The following is a 19,539-nucleotide window of genomic DNA, read 5'->3' on the forward strand; positions in this document are numbered from 1 at the left end:
CCTATAGTAAATCTCAGTGTCTTTATTTCTCTACAGTGGCTCTATATGCAATCAGTGCTGTTTACTTTGCTGGAGTGATGGTTCGTCTTATGTTAACTTTGACTCCAGTAGTCTGTATGCTGTCAGCAATTGCTTTCTCCAACGTTTTTGAGCATTATTTGGGTGATGATATGAAGAGAGAGAATCCACCAATAGAAGATAGCAGTGATGAGGACGATAAAAGAAACCCAGGAAATCTTTATGATAAGGTGGGACTTGAAGATCTAGATGGCTTCCGATTTTAGATATTTTTTTTAAATAAATGAATCCACCTTAAAAGCAAAAACAGAGAGAGCAAAATGGTTGCATGTGTAGTGCTTCTGTTCTGGCCAAGGGGTTCTAAGTACTCCATTTCTCCCCTTCCCCCAATTTTTCATCTCCTTCCATCAGTCACGCTTACTGAGCATGTGCGGTCTTCATTGGCTTTTTCTGGGGAAGCAGCGGACACACTACTGCTCTGTCGCTGCTACATTAAAATGTTAGATAGCTTTCAGTTCCATCCCTGGGGACGTTTTAAAATAGGCTCTCAGTATCAAACAGTTCTTTCTACCCTTTATAGATGCATCTCTCTCCCTTTCCAGCCATTCTGTTCCATTCCCTTTCACACTCGGTTGTCAATTGTTTCCTTTCAGTCTCACAGTGGGATTGTTTTGGAGGTTCATTCCTTTGTTTGTTTTGACTAAAGGTGGGTTGTTGTTTTTTTTAGCAGCGTAGCTTTTAGCTGCTGCTTCCTATCTGCGCTAGTGATGCAGGTTTTTGTACATAAGCACGACTACAAAAAGACCTGAACCCTTTTTAGAAGGGGTGATGTTGCAGATGAACTGAAAAATGTAAGGAAACAAAATCTCATTCATGCAGATGTTAAATATGGACAGATTTATGCCACCCCACTACCACACACTTTGGGGGGGGGCTGTTTTAGTTTGAGATACATCAACAATTACTAGTGTGCTTTTTAAAAAAACAACCAGTAGAAGACAGCTTCTGACATCCCTAATAAATAGGCATTTGTCTAGCACATAACTTGGAAAACAACCCATGAGGGAAGGTTCTAGAAATGTGGCTTTATTGCTGAATATGGGGCTTATAAACCCTAAAAGCCTGGCATAAGCTGAAAGGCCCCGAAATTCTAATTTGTTTTTGTTCAGGCAGGTAAAGTGAGGAAACACATATCTGAGCAGGAGAAAACAGAAGAGGGTCTTGGGCCGAATATCAAGAGCATTGTGACAATGTTGATGCTCATGCTGCTGATGATGTTTGCCGTTCACTGTACATGGGTAACTAGCAATGCTTACTCCAGTCCCAGTGTCGTCCTGGCCTCGTACAATCATGATGGGTAAGGCACCCCATTTTGTATGCATCTTAGTGTGAGTTTAATAACTGTGTGAGAATGGTTAAGAATGCAAAACACATCACGTGACACATTGGCCTGACCCCTGTTCTCCACGGACTCGTAACTTCTGGCTTGAACTACTGCAAATTCAGAATGCCACTGAGGTTGTTGGCTAGTTGCAGCTAGTGCATAATGCAGCAACTTGACCGCTCACTGGGGTATCTTATCACCATCATGTTATGCCACTGCTGGAAGAATTGCACTGGCTGCCAATTAGCTACCGGAATTCCAGATGCTGGAAGTGATGTGCAATACCCCATACAGCTTGGGTCCAAGGTGCATTTAAAAATCACCTTATTACTTCAATACACAACCAGTCACTGCTCTCTGCGAGAGCATCCTGCAGATGCCCTCCCAACCAGGAGGTTCATTCTGAAGGATACTGGAATTGGGTGTTTAGCGTGACAGCAGCTACCCTTTGGAAGTCCCTTATGTTACGTATCAGACAGACATCATCTCTATTGAATTTTTGGCACATATGGAAGACTTCTTTTTTCAACAAGCCTTTTAAGTGGAGATTTTTATCCTAGTTTGTACTTTTTGGATAGAAAATTGCTTTTATATATGAAATTGCTTTGCATGTGTTTTTATTTTTCCTTTTTAAATTATATTTGCCTTTAAAGTTATATCTTTTCCTCACAAAAGTGACCCAAAACAATTTACATAACCAATAAACAACTTTGTATAACAACCAAACAACCAATGAAACCTATAAGCCCAACCATACAGATAAAGACTGGTCTTACAGATCCCTCTCCACTAAAAGAGGCTACAAATATCTGAAACCCTTTATTCATTCACTTTAAGATGCTTTATAGGAAGCAGTTCATAAATGGAGTAGAATAAATAAGATCTAATCAAAATGAGTCTGCTTTCCTATGAAACAGTGTTGTACTTTCTGGGGGTTTTTTCTGTTGCAGCACCCGAAACATTTTGGATGACTTCAGAGAAGCCTACTATTGGCTAAGACAAAATACAGATGAACATGCCAGAGTAATGTCTTGGTGGGATTATGGCTATCAGATAGCAGGAATGGCAAATCGGACTACTCTAGTTGACAATAATACTTGGAATAACAGCCACATAGCCCTGGTATGTAGTGGTATTTCTGTTTATTGAGAGCTGGGTGACAGAACAGGTGGCTCTAGATTTATAAACAATTACATTTAAATAATATGCTGAAGATTGCTTTCCATTATGTTGCTGTATTTTATGCCTTAACTCCAAGATCATGTTTGAGAAATGTTCGTTTTCTAGGTTGATGGTGATATCTGATAACATAGAATTTGAAACAGAAAGCAGTGTTTCAACCTTTATTCTCAATAAACATTGAGATATCTACCTGACCTTATCCTGTTTATATCCACAGCCTGTCAACTGTGTTAAAGGACAATGACCATTATCACTACTCCCTTTGGACTCCTCTTGCTGAGAGGAGCAGCAGGGGAAGAGTATATTCTAATGGGGCTATAGCTGTCTTCATAAAAAGTGGCCCGATTTATATAATAAACCATGGTTTATGACATCTTAACTGGGCCAGTGACTACAAAAATATGTGCTGTAGTGTTGCCACATACTGAACGTAACTGAAGTTTTAGGCTTGAAAGATATATAATTATAGTGTTTTATGTTTTATTTTATATTTAAGTTGTGTTTATACATATTTTAAGCCAACCACTGACTCTCGTGTATCTTTTAGTTAAACTCGATGCTACGATTATTTAAGTTCTATATTTCACATTGGATGAAATGACCTCTAATAACATGGGCTAATGATATATCTTGACTGGTTGGTTAATAACTGCTTTTTAGACAAGAACGCTTGCAAGTTTTAGAAATAACTCTCTTTATTGCAGGTAGGAAAAGCTATGTCTTCAAATGAGACAGCAGCTTATGAGATCATGAAGAGTCTGGATGTGGATTATGTGTTAATAATTTTTGGAGGTGTAATTGGCTACTCTGGTGATGATATCAACAAATTCTTGTGGATGGTGAGGATAGCGGAAGGAGAACATCCTAAAGATATCAGGGTGAGTTGAAATATAATTTGCCCCCCCCAAAAAATGTTGGTTTCTGCTTTCCTTCACTGTGCAGCGAAAGGGCTTGTCACGAGACAGGTGTTTACATTCCACAGTCTGTACTGTTGGAGTTTCTCACGGGAAAGGGAGACTGGATGTGACGTACACTGGTTTCCTGTTTTTCACTGTGTGATTCTCTCCGAGCTGTTGAGGAGAGAGGATGCATTTTCTGCTCCGGCAGAGGCAAGATGTCTTTCTGTAATATACCAGCTTTGAACTATAAATAAAGCAACCAAGAGTATGCAGCACGTACTCCTCATCCTTCCGCTGGGCACGGGACTCTGCTTTAAATCAATACGTGGTTATGGGCTCCAGAAGTCGAATCGGAGTGCCGGCAAAGGATCGGAATGCAGAGGGACAGGTCGGATCGGAATCTGCTCTGCGCGTAAAAGTGATTGATGAGGTATGTGCTACTGCTCCGGGCAGCCTGCCAGCTTCTAGTTAATGGCTTTATGGCTGGACTTTGATCTTTTAAAGCCGTTTTGCCGGGAATAGGCAAAAGGCTCCCAGGCACAAGTTACTATGCTGGGGAAATCGAAAGTAACTTTTAAGTGCGCTTTTGGAATAAGGCAGCTGCAGCAGTGACGCAGCAAGATTTAAAGCAGCATATATGACGCTGAAGGCTAATGCCAGAGTCATGATGGCCCTTCAGGATGCTTGTGGGATTCCTAAGCTCAACAAGAAAAATTATGCCAACTGGGTTCTGTATGCAGAGGCAATTCTGCGGAAAGAGGGTTTGTTTGAGGTGATTACAGAAACCCCCCCCAGCTCCAGTTACAGATGCATGGGAAGCTAAGGATTCCAAAGCAAGGGGAACTCTTACATTGATAGTATCCCCAGAAGAGCTCTGTCTATTGCGTGATAAGACCTCAGCCAGAGAAATTTGGGACGCTTTGAGAGAAGCTCACTTAAGGACAGAAGCTGGGTCCACTATGTTTTACTTTAACAAGCTGCATAATATGTCTCTTGCTGAAGGTGGAGATGTGCGTTTACATCTGATGGAGATGCAAAATCTGAGACATGAGCTGCAACAGAGAGGACTCAACTTTCCAGAGGCTGTGTATTCTTTCATGATACTACAATCTTTGGGTTCAGGTTGGGAGTCTGTTGCAACCCAGATTGCTGTGCAGCCAACCGCTCAGCTGACAGTGGACTTTGTTACTGCCGTGATATTAAATGAAGCAGATCGCCGGGGTGCTAGCTGCATGGGCAAGGGGGAGTCTTCACAGACGTCGTCCCATAGTGCAGTGGAACCACCAGATGGCGCCAAAGCTTTGAAGGCAGTGAAATGCTACTCGTGTGGACGTCTAGGCCATATGAAGAGGGAATGCAGATATCCCAAGGCCAAGACAGAGCAGCGCAGCGAAAGCTCATCGCGCGGAAAAGGCCGAGGCAAAGGCAAAGGTCCGGTGTCTAGGACAACGCAGCACAAGGCTATGGTTTCACGCTTCACTCCAAAGGTTGCAGAGGTCCAGAAGACGTCTAGATCTTTCTTCGTTGTTGATTCAGCGGCAACCCACCACATGTGCAACGATAAGAGACTGTTTGTGTCTTTTACACCGCAGGAAGGTGCGATTCACCAGGCGGATGACCACACTATTCCCAGTAAAGGCTACGGAACTGTTGTTCTTCACAGTTTGGACTTATCGATACAGAATGTGCTTTACGTGCCAGACGCCAAACATAATCTGCTCAGCGTTGGACAGCTGAATGAGCGGAACATTGACGTTTCCTTCAAGAACAAGAAGTGCATCATCACAAAGAAAAATGATTATGTATTGCATGCAGAATATGTTGATCGTTTGTTTGTTTTGTATTATGATGATGTTGTGCAGGATGACACTTGTTGCATTGCAGGTTCTAACAAAAGTTTGCATGCAGAATGTATTCACGATTTTCATAGAAAATTTGGTCATTTGCATTTTGAGGCAGTATCTAAAATGCCTGCCTTGGTTGAAGGTATGACTATTAAACCCTGCAGGTACCACATGAAGTGCAAAGCATGCGCAGCAAACAAGGTGAAAATGGCTGCGAAAGGTAAGGTGTCTAGTAGGCAAGCTACAGAACCATACCAGGTTGTTCATGCTGATTTAGTTGGACCACTAGCGCCCTCTTTGGGTGGCAATAGGTACTTCATGGTTCTCGTTGATGCATTTTCCAGATATATTTTTGTGTACAATCTCAAGCACAAATCAGAGGCTTTTCCTAGGTTCAAGGAATTCTGTGCTTGGTTGGAAAATGTGCATGGTAAGAAGATAAAGACTCTTTTCAGTGATCGCGGGGGAGAATTCACTTCTCAGCAGTTTGAAGCTTTTCTGACTGAGAAAGGAATTCAACACGATTTGTCTAGTCCTCGCTCGCCATGGCAGAATGGACTTGCGGAACGGGCAAATCAGACATTGCTTCAAGGGTTAAAAACCTTGCTGCATGATGCCAATCTTCCAGAGAGTTATTGGGCCGAATCTCTCTCGTGTTTTGTTTACAGTTACAATCGCAGGTTATCTTCAGCGATTGGTTGTACCCCCTATGAGAAGATGTTTGGCAAGAAGCCATACATCAAACACATGAAGATTTTTGGTTCTGACATGTGGGTTCGCTCACCACAAAACTCCAAGTTAGACAAGCGTGGATTGCATGGTATCTTTCTAGGTTATCAGAAAGGGTCTTACAGAATAATGATGACTGACTCTAAGACAATTAAGCTCACGAGAAGTGTTGAGTACAATGCAAAGTGGGGGGAGAATGTGGGAATTTTCCAATGTTATCCTGATGACGGTGATGAGACTGAGGATAGTCAAGAGCAACCACAACAACCCACACCCACTAATGAAAGTTCTGAGTCTGAATCTGAAACTGAATCGGGTGATTCAGAGGATTTCAAGAGTGCGAAAGCCTCTATGCGACCCTCTGAAAGCTCTGATCAAGAATTGGAGGAACCATTGTTCACAATAGGTCGTTTTTCTCCTAAGAAGGAAGAGGAGAGTGTTGAAGACTTAAGGCTAATTCGTAGGTCACAGAGAGCCACAAAAGGCAGACCTCCAAAGAGATTTGCTGTTAAAAGCTCCAAGAAGGTATTTGAACCTTCAAATTTCCAAGAAATCCAGGGTTTGGATTCAAAGGAAGCTGAGCCATGGTTAAATGCCATGAAGGCTGAGCTTGATTCCTTAGAAAGGAACAAAACATGGGAGCTAGTTCCAGTAGTTCCAGGAATGAAACTGCTTGGAAGCAAATGGGTCTTCAAAGCGAAGACAGATCAAAATGGCAAGATAGTCAGACACAAAGCGAGATTGGTAGCCAGAGGTTTTGCACAGGTACCAGGTGAAGACCACCACGAGACCTATTCACCCACAGTGAGGTATGAAAGCATTAGGCTTATGCTCAAGCTAGCTGCAGAGGAAAATCTACACATTAGTCACCATGATATTAACACAGCTTTTCTGTACGGATCTCTGGATGAATCACTTTATATGCTTCCACCTGATGGCGTACAGGTAAAACAGGGATTTGTTTGTGCTCTGAAGAAATCCCTTTATGGTCTCAAACAAAGTGCACGGTGTTGGCACACAAAACTCACTGAAGTATTGTTTTCTCTAGGTTTTCAGCAAGGGAAAGCTGATCCATGTGTATTTGTCAAAGAGGAGGGGCAAAAGAAACTGTACTGTTTGTTTTATGTTGATGATTTATTATTCTTTTGGAAAGATGTCGCAATGTACAATAACGCCCTAGCTCAACTGAAAGAGCACTTTGACATGAAAGATCTTGGTGAGGTAAACAACTACCTATCTCTGGAAATAGAGAGAGATCAAGATGGTAACATTCTAGTACACCAGTCACGGAAAATTGCTGATGTGTTAAGCAAACTAAATCTGATGGATGCTAACCCTGTAGACACACCGATGACAACAGGTTATCAGGTAGATGACACTGAAGAAGCATTTTCTGACACTACACTGTACAGAAGTGTGCTAGGCAAGCTAAACTTCATTGCCAGATGTTCAAGACCAGACATTGCTGTTAGCTGTAATTTGCTAAGCAGACAAGTCAACAATCCTAGTGTCAAGGATTGGAAAGCTCTGAAACGCATAGCGCGGTATTTGAAAGGCACTATGCATTACAGACTGAGATTTAACAATCAGAAGTCTGGTGGTCTTGAGATATTTGCAGATGCAAGTTTTGGAAGTGACACTACAGACAGGAAAAGTACGTCTGGAGTTTGCTACATGTACAATCAAGGTCTGTTTGATTGGTCATGCAAGAAGCAAACAACAGTTAGTTTAAGTACTTGTGAAGCCGAACTGAATGCACTATCGTATTCACTTAAGGATTGTGAATGGTTAGTACAATTGTGCAAAGATATGAAAATTCCTGTCAAATGTCCAATCCAGGTTTACCAGGACAACAAAGCATGTTTGGCTTTGCTGAAGTCTGAAGGTTGTAAGCAAAGCACGAAGCACTTGCAATTAAAGTTGCAGCATGCTAGGGAATGTATTCAGAAGGGACTCGTAACGGTGTCCTATATGCCAGGTAATGAAATTCCTGCTGATGTATTGTCCAAGATTGTATCAAGGGATCAACACTGTACCTATGTGCAGAAGTTGGGTTTGTACTGATATTGTACGAACACGCTGCCCAGTGATGTTCACAGAAAGGGGGAGGATGTTGGTTTCTGCTTTCCTTCACTGTGCAGCGAAAGGGCTTGTCACGAGACAGGTGTTTACATTCCACAGTCTGTACTGTTGGAGTTTCTCACGGGAAAGGGAGACTGGATGTGACGTACACTGGTTTCCTGTTTTTCACTGTGTGATTCTCTCCGAGCTGTTGAGGAGAGAGGATGCATTTTCTGCTCCGGCAGAGGCAAGATGTCTTTCTGTAATATACCAGCTTTGAACTATAAATAAAGCAACCAAGAGTATGCAGCACGTACTCCTCATCCTTCCGCTGGGCACGGGACTCTGCTTTAAATCAATAAAAAAAACCCTTTATTAATTATGTTAGGGCTGTTGGTACAATCTATCAAGATCTTGCTTTTAATTCTGCCGCACTTCTATTGAGAAATTTTCCTGATATATTCTCTGGATTCTAGGTACTTCTCAGTAGAGCTATAATTAGATGACATCCTAAAAGTCGTAGTATTTTATGTAATAAATAATAGTATTTTATGTTGAGGGATTGCTTCAAATCAGGCCTTATCAGACATTGGTGCCATTTCATAATATACCTGATAAGAGTTGAAATGAGAACAAATTGTGGTCTTCCCTTATGGACGGTGCTTCTTTCTTTAAAAAATGTTTAGGGGTACTCACATTTTGACTCAAGAAAATCACCATTTTATAGTTCAAATCGGGGAAAATAAAATACAGTAAATGGACAAAACTACAAAGATTCACAAAATGTTTAGGGGTATGCAATACCCCTGCATCCCCCCAGAAAAAAAGCACTGCTTATGGATGTTCAGAAATGTGTCTTTCTTGGTGACACAGCTGAATATTCTTACAGTTGAATAATCCAATAATTCAATTTCTGAATGTTTAAGTAATAATTTTGCTACTGTACCCCCCTCAAAAATCATGGTTACAGCCTGTATAGAAAAAAACAAGATTGAGCTCAGTCTGTGAGAGTTAAGTCCGTTTATTTGAAGTAGAAACCAGTTACAGCACCACTTTATTTCCCATATTGTGGCAACATGCATAACACTAATTGCATTTCCTTTTTCTCCCTAAAGGAAAGCGACTATTTTACTCCACAGGGAGAGTTTCGAGTTGATAAAGCAGGCTCTCCAACCTTGCTAAACTGTCTCATGTATAAAATGTCATATTACAGATTTGGAGAAATGCAGGTTAGTGAAATTTTGCTATCTTAAATGTTTCTTTGGGGGGGGGATGTAGGCCACTTAATCCAGAAAATCTTTAAGCGATATGCGTAATATAATTATCAATAAAAGTTAAAATTGGCAAAACTTTTAAAACGAAATATAATGCTAGTTTTTAGAATATAGTTTAACAGCTAACCTCTGTATCCCTCAAAGAATCCATAGGATTGTGTGGTCTTCCTTTGGCAGAATAAGGATTGGGGTGGTCTTCAGTGACTCCCAAACCTCTAGAGCAGATTGACAGGTGGCTATAGGTGGGAAGGGGAATAGTATCAACCTGAAGAGTGCTTCAATCGCTGTTTAGTTGATGGGAGACTTACTGGATCAAATAGCCTTCTATCAAGATCCAGTGAGGGACACCGATTAGTATAGTATTATAGTACTTTAGTGCTAATATGATAAAATAGCCAAAGGCCTAAGAGGGAAAGGAAGTAGCAGTGGAGGTCAAATATGCTCTGAGCTCTTGTAACCCCAGGGTTAAAGGATCAGGTGGGTATTAACATCTGCATGGAGCTTTCATTATAAGTAACTAGGAAGAGCTGGTTAATATGGGCTTATATTACAAAGTTAAATAAAGGGCAGACAAAGGAATGTAATTCATTATCTGTTATATTTCTTATGTGAAGGTTGCCGTTTCTAATTTTTATAATGAAAATTGTAGATTTCACAGTACATGTTTCTTCTATGGGCTACAAATTTGTATAATATGTATTTTAAGCTAATCTTTGAATTAATATTTTTTTTAATGCACACGTTATAGATCATGTTTCTTAGAAAAAGAAATAAGGCATATAAGTTTTAAATTCAATTTAAGGGAACATTTAAGGGAAATGTCTGAAGGGGATAATCTGGAAGTGTAGCTTTGGGTGTCAGTGGTATGACTCGCAACTCTGCCTTTCAATTGCCATCATCTGATCCCAGGGAGGTGGTGTAAAATCGAAACTAGTGCTTGGGGGCGGTTTGGTATTGGATGCGGCTGAACAAACCATTAGGGGAACCAGATGACAGGTGTAGGATGTGTGCAACCTCTTTTGGATGAGATCAGAATCTTGTAGCAGCAGGTGCACAACTTGAGAGTTGTCTTGTGAATGTAGCTCTCATCACCAAGCACCTTTTACCAAAACCTTGCCAGAAGAAATCTGGCATCCCATTACTTAAGAGGCTTGATGACAGTAATGCAGAGGTTTTCAACCTTTTGGGGTCCACAGCTCCATTTTTTCTGTGGCACTCCTGTGGGGCTCAGGAGCCCAGTTATGTCACCCCTTGCCTGCAGAGCCGGCAGCCCCTCACTTTTTGAACACTCTCCCTTGTGGAGTATTCCCTTGGCCTCTTTTCTCCTCCTTTCTCCTTGAGAGTCCTCTGGCTGCTACCCCTGGTCTTTGAGCTGCCTCCCTCACCCCAAAGAGAGGTGCCTCCTCACATTGCCACACAGGAGCCTAGGAAGCACCCCCTGGCCAGCCCCAGAGGCACCATTCGCCTGGGGAGCTTGTAGCCAGGGCTGCTGCAACAAACAGCCATGCAAGCCTTTGGGAGGCAGAGATGCAAGAGGGCATCAGAGGAAGGTGGGAAGGAAAGAGGGACTGAGGCCAGTGTTGCCAGCAGCACCCCAGGGTGCCACAGCACACTGGTTGAAAACCACTGCTGTAATGTGTTACTCTAACAGGGACTCCCAGAGTTCTGAAGGTAATAGGAGATAAAAGCACACAACAGTGATCCTTTACCAACTCCCACTAGTATCCGTTTATTGGTTTTGATCAGGCATAGGCAAACTCGGCCCTCCAGATGTTTTGGGATTACAACTCCCATGATCCCTAGCTAACAGGACCCAGTAGTCAGGGATGATGGGAATTGTAGTCCCAAAACATTTGGAGGGCCGAGTTTGCCTATGCCTGGTTTTGACCCAGCTTCTTGTAGGCAGATTTTATTCAGGGAGCCTTCTCCTATTTTGACTCTAGTGTTTTAACTGTTGCTTTTTGGTTGTTGTGGTGGCTTATATTTTTGATTTTTTGATTTTATGATCAGCAGTTTTTCATTGTGAGGCTGGATGGAATCCTTTAAATCAGTCTCCCATTTCCAGCTTTTAGATTTGGTTCTGGGAAGAGATTACACATCTGTAAATAAATGGGATAATAATGTTTTGGATAGTCCTTTTGTACTTTTTTATTTTGCACTGTATACATCTAAAAATAAGGAACTTGTTGCAAGCAATTGCCATAGATCGGGTGCTCCAGATTTTTCATGTAAATTGTACCGACATTTGAGGCCCAAACATTTAAATGTTAATAGTTTTATACCGCAATGTAGCGATTTGAAGTTAAGGCCCCCATAACAATATCCTATTGTAAAATGTGTGGCAACTCATATATATTTTAGAACTTGGAACACTGGGAGATATTTTTCAAAGTAGTACTTTGAGTTCTATTCACAGGATTGCATTTTATATGTTTAACCTAATGTGTGACATTAACTTTTTGTAGCTGGATTTTCGGACACCCCCAGGATTTGATCGCACACGCAATGCTGAGATTGGCAACAAGGACATTAAGTTTAAACATTTGGAAGAAGCCTTCACATCAGAGCATTGGCTTGTTAGAATATATAAAGTGAAACAGCTAGACAACAGAGAGACACTGGATCATAAGCCTAGGCTAACCAACATTTTACCAAAACAAAAGTATTTGTCAAAAAAGGTGGGTTCCCAGTGAAGTATGCCTAAGGAGGTTCATAGTGTTACACAAATTTACCAACTATATGATTAGTTCTTTCTACTAGCCCGACGCAGAGAGAGTTTGTATCAAATATCAGACCTGCCTGATGGTAACCATGGTTAACTAACACTGACTAAGCATGTGAGGGCAACTAAATTCATTGTTGTGCTAATTGGCAGGCTGTCTCAGAATCTCTTGAAAAACCCAGCAAAGTGTAACAGAGTACTATCCAAAATACGTAAGTAGTGTTTTAGTAACTATGGCAGCTCACTGAGTAAAATGTGAAAGTGTCTTTCTGAAAAGTGATACCTAGAAATTTCAGAATGACTTTTTTTTTTGTAAAATAATTAAACCTGGAGCTTTTGTTGACAGCTTGAGTGTCTGGCTTACTCCTTTTGAAATTGTCTTACACAGGTTTTCATTTTTAAAGACTCATTTTTGTGTGCGTGTGCTACTCTATTGAATATAAAAGTGTTCAGGCATGGAAATAAAATCCTTTTAAACGAACTCCCCCTTTTTTACATGATTCCTTGCAAAATAAATAGAACCTTATGGACAGGCAATGTTTAATCTTTTAGGAAGGTCACTTCAAGGGCAGAGTTGTATAGAGTTAAGGGCTGACTATATAAACTATTGACATTGTTGGATGTCGGAAAAGCATTCAAAGAGTAAATTGATTAATAACTTGATACTTGAGTGGCAAGGACATATTCACACATACCTGTGTAAACCACTAAAGGTGTTTTCTGGCTTCCACTTTCATGCACAAATGTTTTCTGCTATAAAGTATTTACTTCCCAATTGTCTTTTGAGTTCTCCCAGTTTGGTGCTCCTGGCTTCCTGCATGTACCTATTATGCAGGTGTACAGAAGCATCTGCCCGGGAGAGGTAAGCTGTGCATATTCTTACACCAGGCGTTGGCAACATTTTTTGAGGCCAGGCCAGTCCACTCCCTGGCAGACCTCTCGGTGCACACCCGCTCAAGCAATTTCCAGCACGCTTCCGGGATGAAGGAGCGCCTGTGCGCATGTGCACACACTATTTCCGGTGCTCTTCCAACCCGGAAGTCAGTCCCCACAGTGGGGGGGGGGGAATGGCACCACGGGGGGGGGAGCACGGAATCCCCATGCCAGTCCACAAAATGGCCATGGGCCATTTCCAAGAAGCTCATAGGCCAGTTTTGGCCCATGGGCCTTAGGCTGCCAACCTCTGTCTTATACCCTTAAAAATCATCATACACACATAACATAAATCATATGGTAGTGACATGTTCATGTTGTGTTTAATAGCATAGTATCAGCAACATACGAACACAATTTGCAATAGTTGCGAGGTTGGAATGTCAGTGTATTATCATACCATGTGGGTTGTGTTTTTTTCTGGCATTGGAGTCATACACGTTTTGGAATGAGGTACTGAGAATTTTCAGATTCAGTGTTGCAGATATTAGTTGCACTTGCTGTACGTTGACATGTACCTTTGCAGCAAAAAACCTTGTCCTCATTTTTGGAAGTCTTAAGATGAGCAAATCACATTTCTAGTTTTGGAGACATGAGTGTGGATGAGTCAAGGATGTAGGGCTTAAAATAAGCGACAGCGGTATGCAACTGCAACTCTTTATATTAGTTTTTGCTTCCAGAAAAAAGGTTGGTTCAAAATTTCCCCTTCCCTTGGAGAGTGTAAGGTAAAGTTGCTTTTAGAATTAAGGATCTAAATTGTAATGTACCCTGCATATAATGGCCTTATAGTCTAACTTTTTGATGTAGCGACAGAATAGTTGTGTCCCAGTGATAAAGGAAATGACAGCCATATTTTTGTCAGTATATCAGACCCTAGGAAAAGTCTGTTACCTGTCTTGCCTGCCATGTGGCAAGCAAACCTTGCTTTAACATATAATTATCACATCACTGTGATGGCTCCCACTAGCTCAACTATTTTGTAGAATCCAACCCAAGGTTAAAATTGCTTAAAATATTTCTGGGAGGCACAATTGTAGAAGGAAAAATGGATGCTGTGTTTGTCTACCTTTTATTTTAAAAATACGCTTAACACGAAGTACTAAACAGAAACCTACGTTAAGGGGTGTTGACTAAATGTACATAGAAAATAAATTTATGAAGCCAGATTGTTATTTGTTATTTATTAAATTTAGATACTGCCCTATCTCAGGGCAAGTTCTCAAGATTCCCAGTTTCTTTAAAAGATTAAAGTTCAGTTTCTGAAAAGGTATTGAGTGTTAAAGGTTATTGTGAAACCAGTAAAATGTCAAAAATATGGAGAAGAGCGTTCTGTAGCCCTTATGAAAATTTACTGCAAATCATCTACAACTAAGTTTTACCTGATTTAGGCAATAATCTTAAACACACTTATTGGGGGCAAGTTCCATTGAGTACAGTGGGACTTGTCTCTGAGAAAACATGCATAGGGTGGGGCTGTTAAAAATTTCAGATTCTTAGGCCTGCCAGTTTCCTAGCCCTGACCCCAAATGTAATATTTAAATATTCTAGAGCAATGCAGAACTTGATGTAGTCACTAGAGCATTGTAAGAAACTAATACACTATTCTGTTTTTCTTTTTAGACTGCCAAAAGGAAGCGTGGCTACATTAAGAATAAACTAATTTTAAAGAAAGGCAAGAGACCCAACAGGAAGACAGTTTAAATACACTGTACTGATTGCTAATATTGAAGCAGTTGTCCTTGAGATAACCAGTCTTTGCCTTTAGCTCAAGTCATGTTTCACAGCAACATGAGGGTACAGAACCATCATTGGTCCAGATTATTGTACAAAACTTTCAGGCAATGTCTGACTTTAAAATTTTTGGCTTATTGAGAACAGCTGTTTTAGATTTGTATTGTGGAGCAAGACTGAGCTGCTGTCCAGGTCTAGCAGCAGATTTTTTTTATTTTTTATTTTATTTTACTGGTACATATTATCCTTCCAATCGATTGAATTTGGACTGATTGCACCAAAGAGCCCTTTAATTCGGTCCTTGGCACATGCATACTTGTCGAGATTTTTTTTAAGTAGTTGAGCTGAACAGCAATATCTTACTGGAATGGTGAAATGTATGAATTGACTAGCCTTGGTCTGACACTTTCAGGAGTGTGGATATTTTTATATTCAGCTACTAGGACTCCTTTAAAGGTATTTATTTTACAAGACTTCATGAAATGTACTCTCCTCTTGCTGTATGTTGTGTGCTGGACTGTAAACCAAGCTGCAGTTTCACTAATCACCAGACAGATTATATAATTGGATTATGCAACTTGTTTTGAGAAGAGGTGGTTTTGCTGCCCATATGCAGGTGTATTCTTGGACTATATAGGGCAAATCTTGTAGGTAGATACAAGGGCTAAATTTGTATCTTAAATCAGACACGACAGTAATGAATGCTACTGAGCACCCTAGCACCTGGTGTTCTCAGATTTTGCTTGTTTAGCTTCATATTTTCATTAAACCATAATTTGGCCTGTTAGGAGATGTTTTTTGACAAGTATCCAAAGTCTTTCTGTGGCTACTGAAAGGCAGATGGTTTATAAACCTGCCTCCATTTTCACGGGGTTGTGGAAATGACTGGCTTTTCTCCATATTTTTATTTAGTGCTTCAGTTGATGGGAAACTTTTTGCTTGACTATGTGCTTTGTCTTTTCTATTTTATTAAAAAGACAATTATCAAGTGCACTAAATTATGGAGACTGAACACGTTCACTTTCCAACTATAGGAAACCTTACAGACTTGAACATCCTTTAGTTATTTTAATAAAGTTAAATGTGTTTGGGGGTATGGCTCACCTGACAGCCACAGGACATAATTTCAATATAGTAAAACAGCTTATACCAGATGTATTGGTGTAAAGCAGAATAGTATGTACCTTCCAAACAAAAAAAAAATTATCTATTGCTCAGTGAGAATGTTACTGCTGACTTTTCTTCTCAGATGTATAATTTTTATTTGTAAATTCATTTTTGAGTAAAGAGGTTATTAAATCAATAATGCAGTGGCAACATTTTCACAAAATAACAATCTGGATTTCTGACCCTTTGTCATTGAGATTATATTACTTTGTTGCTTTCAAGCTCAATGCAGACCCGTTGTTGACTATAGGGAAAAATAAAGTTAAATCAAGTTTTGTGTTAAGTGGTTGGCTGCTGTTCCTTTTTTTTATTATCTTACATTAAGCTTTGCCAATTCTGCTTATGGACTTGCTTACAAATTCTCTTGCGATGATCTACCCTTTGCCCAGTCACTGAGGGAATAGTTTTGCATCCAGTTGCTTTCTTTCTGCTGACAGAAGGATCAGCAAAGCATTCTAGTATGCAGAGTGGATCATGGCAATCTTCAGCTATTCCTACTCTTCTGTAACCCCATCCCCACCCCGCAAAAAAATAGCTCTGGTTGAAGTTGGTGGTGGAAGGTCTGCAGGCGATAGGGGGATTTGCCAAACATTGCCTCAAAATCATGTACCAGTCAAAGAGCTTTCTATCAGCAGAGGGCCGCTATTTGAGACAACCCTTCATGTTCCACAATATAACTTAAGCTGGGTTTGGAAAAGAGCTGTTTAAACCATTTGCAAGAAATAATTAAGCTTTATGCTTGCAGGCTTAATCCTTAACACTGATCTAGTATATCTCATATTTATGGTACGTTAAATTTGGACTGATACCTCTGGTTTACACTGGCTTCCTTATGGGTTCTTGTACCCAGTACCACATTTAAATTCTGAGTTTCAGTTCTAGTGGGAAATTGGTTACTTCTTTAGTACAAGACTCCAATCCAACCTTAATACCAAGTGCAGATCTGTCCTAAAATCCAGACTGTTGTTACTTGGAACAATTCATTTTTCTATAGTGGTCTTAAGGGTTGTTGTTTTTGCAGGATACGGCTGCAAAACAACAGCTTTCATACTCCTCTCCATTTTTTGATAGTGTTGCTCTTACCTCTCAGGTCATGGAATCCATCTAGGGTCTTAAAGTCCTCCATATCCTTTGTGCAGTTGTGTTGCTGCACCTACTGCATTTGAGCTAAACTCTGATCAAGAAAAGCAGGAGACACAAAATGTTCTCACACGGAAGGCTCAAATCTTGACCAGAAACAGCACTTTTGAGAAGCATTTCTGGGCCTCATAGCCATGTTTGCAACAAGCAGCAGCATGTACAAAAACCATCCAGAGTAATACTGAACTCACTCTCCCGTCAGCCCTTGTGTAGTCACAACAGCATCCTCCATCCACAAGCAGGGAGGGAGCCTCAAGATCTCATATTTATAAACAGCCTGATGCAAGATTCCTCTGTACAGTCAATGATCATGGAACACAGTGTTGAGGCAGGGGGCAAATGAGTATCCTGACAAAGGATGTCGCCGGTTAAGTACCCTGAACACAAACCTGCCACACTGAAAAACTTTGCATATTCTTAAGGAGGGCTTGCAGTAGAGTGCCTTTCCTTTCCTGTTCAATTGCCAATTTCTGCTGTGGCTTATATACATTGTTATAACCTGTCCTCAAAACAGCCAAGTAAATCCTCTTTCCTCTATCTATAATAGCCATTCATCAATTTTGAAATATTTCCTTCCGATACCTCTGGAGTAACTTTGCCTGAGAAAAACAGACAGCATGCACACATTCCTCCCTAACATGGCCTTGATCATTGCTGACTGACATCTGGCCCCAATAATAAACAACTCAGCTTTGCTGGTGCTGCATGCAGAGGGTGAAAATGAAACCCCTAGATTATTATTTTTTTTATAAATATATAACATACATCCCCCCACACTGCCAATCTCCCATTGTCACCCACCACTCACATTTCGCCAAATTTAATCCTCAATTTTACATACAGCCAGCTCAATAAACAGTCCCTCTTTCTTATTCTGTCTGAAAGTCTCAGAAGCCTTCAGTATGGTATATACTGGTCAATACTCTCCCTTTCACTCTTCTTATTTCCAACTTCAAGCTTGAAGGGGGTAGGCTGATTTAATCTCAACAAAATCCGTATTTCCTCTCCATCCTGCCCCCTAAACTAATAAATTTTTCTGCAGTCCTTCCTGCCGGTCCTCAGTTCCATTACATCCAACTCCACAGTTTATTCTCTTCCGAGTGCTTAACGGACAGTCAATCCAGTTATTAACAATATTTTTCTCTCTTTATTTCACAATACAAAGTTCCAAGCGGTGGTTCAAAATCCCTCAAGGTTGTTATTCTCCATTATCTTTCAGGCAAAGTCCTTAGTTATAAAATAAATCCACTGTAAAGAGGTATCTTTAAAGTCCTCTCTTCCCAAAAACTTTACGTTCCATTGCTTATGGGGAAGGTAGATCACGCAGATCCCAAAGAAAAAACATGACTTAAAATACTGCCTCCCCTCCCCTCCCCTCCACTGCTCAAGCAAAGCAGAAATTAGCGTCTTTCATTCTTTCCAAAACTTTCCACCTCGCCTTTTTATCCAGGATACAAGGATTCCCCCCCCCCCCCGCTCACAGGCAAAAAATGGCATTAACGGATGACCACGCATAGTGTCCTTTCAATACCCTTTAAAGTTCAGGGGAGACATGCCCCTTACCCCCCCCCCCCAATTAATCTCTGGCTGGGACCCCACCTGGGCACTGGAGCGCCCGAGAGGGCAGCTTGTCAGGTTCACTGCAAAATAGGAAGTCCGGTAGCCACATCTTCCTGCTACTCAGCTTTGATTTGCTCACCTTATGGTCCTGGCAGGCTATAAAAGTAAATGTAAAGGGACCCCTGATCATTAGGTCCAGTCGTGGCCGACTGGGGTTGCAGCAATCATCTGGCTTTATTGGCCGAGGGAGCTGGCATATAGCTTCTGGGTTGTGTGGCCAGCATGACTAAGCCACTTCTGGCAAACCAGAGCAGTGCACGGAAACGCCGTTTACCTTCCCGCGGGAGCAGTACCTATTTATCTACTTGCACTTTGACGTGCTTTCGAACTGCTAGGTCAGCAGGAGCAGGGACCGAGCAACAGGAGCTCACCCCGTCGCGGGGATTCAAACTGCCGACCTTCTGATCCTGATCGGCAAGTCCTAGGCTCTGTGGTTTAACCCACAGCGCCACCCGCGTCCCGCTGGCAGGCTATAACAACAACAAAAAGCACCCCCGTAATACAGTCAATGAAGAGACCAGCAAGGAAATGGAGGAAAAGACAATGCCAGTGGAGAGCGTCTTCCATCTCTTTCAAGACAAGTAGCAATTCTGGTTTTAACAAAAGCATTCGTGAGACTGACACTGAGATCCAAGAAGAAATCCCAGTTATGCTTATGTGAAGTTGAACAAAATGCCCTTTAGACTGGAAAAGCGAAAAACCAAGTATGGCCAGTCTTACTTGCTTCCTTACCTTATTATCCAAGGTGAACAGTTCCGCAACTTTGTTCATAAACTGAATCAGAACTGAATGGCAAGGTCCATCTTTTCAGAGCTCAGATCCACCTTTAGCCTCA

General features: G+C 41.1%; 1 protein-coding gene across 1 annotated transcript in view; it reads left to right on the plus strand.

Annotated features, from left to right (window-relative positions):
* Positions 1-16,227, plus strand: part of STT3B (STT3 oligosaccharyltransferase complex catalytic subunit B) — a 48,957-nt gene extending 32,730 nt beyond the window's left edge. The window contains exons 10-16 of the mRNA XM_080974715.1: positions 37-248; positions 1,188-1,375; positions 2,353-2,524; positions 3,289-3,462; positions 9,233-9,346; positions 11,857-12,069; positions 14,667-16,227. Coding sequence (XP_080830841.1) covers positions 37-248; positions 1,188-1,375; positions 2,353-2,524; positions 3,289-3,462; positions 9,233-9,346; positions 11,857-12,069; positions 14,667-14,747 — 1,154 coding nt within the window. The 3' untranslated portion in view covers positions 14,748-16,227. The remainder of the gene's footprint in view (positions 1-36; positions 249-1,187; positions 1,376-2,352; positions 2,525-3,288; positions 3,463-9,232; positions 9,347-11,856; positions 12,070-14,666) is intronic.
* Positions 16,228-19,539: the final 3,312 nt, after the last annotated feature.

This window comes from Podarcis pityusensis (genome assembly GCF_964106645.2).
Source record: "Podarcis pityusensis genome assembly, chromosome: 12".
Lineage (NCBI taxonomy): Eukaryota > Metazoa > Chordata > Lepidosauria > Squamata > Lacertidae > Podarcis > Podarcis pityusensis.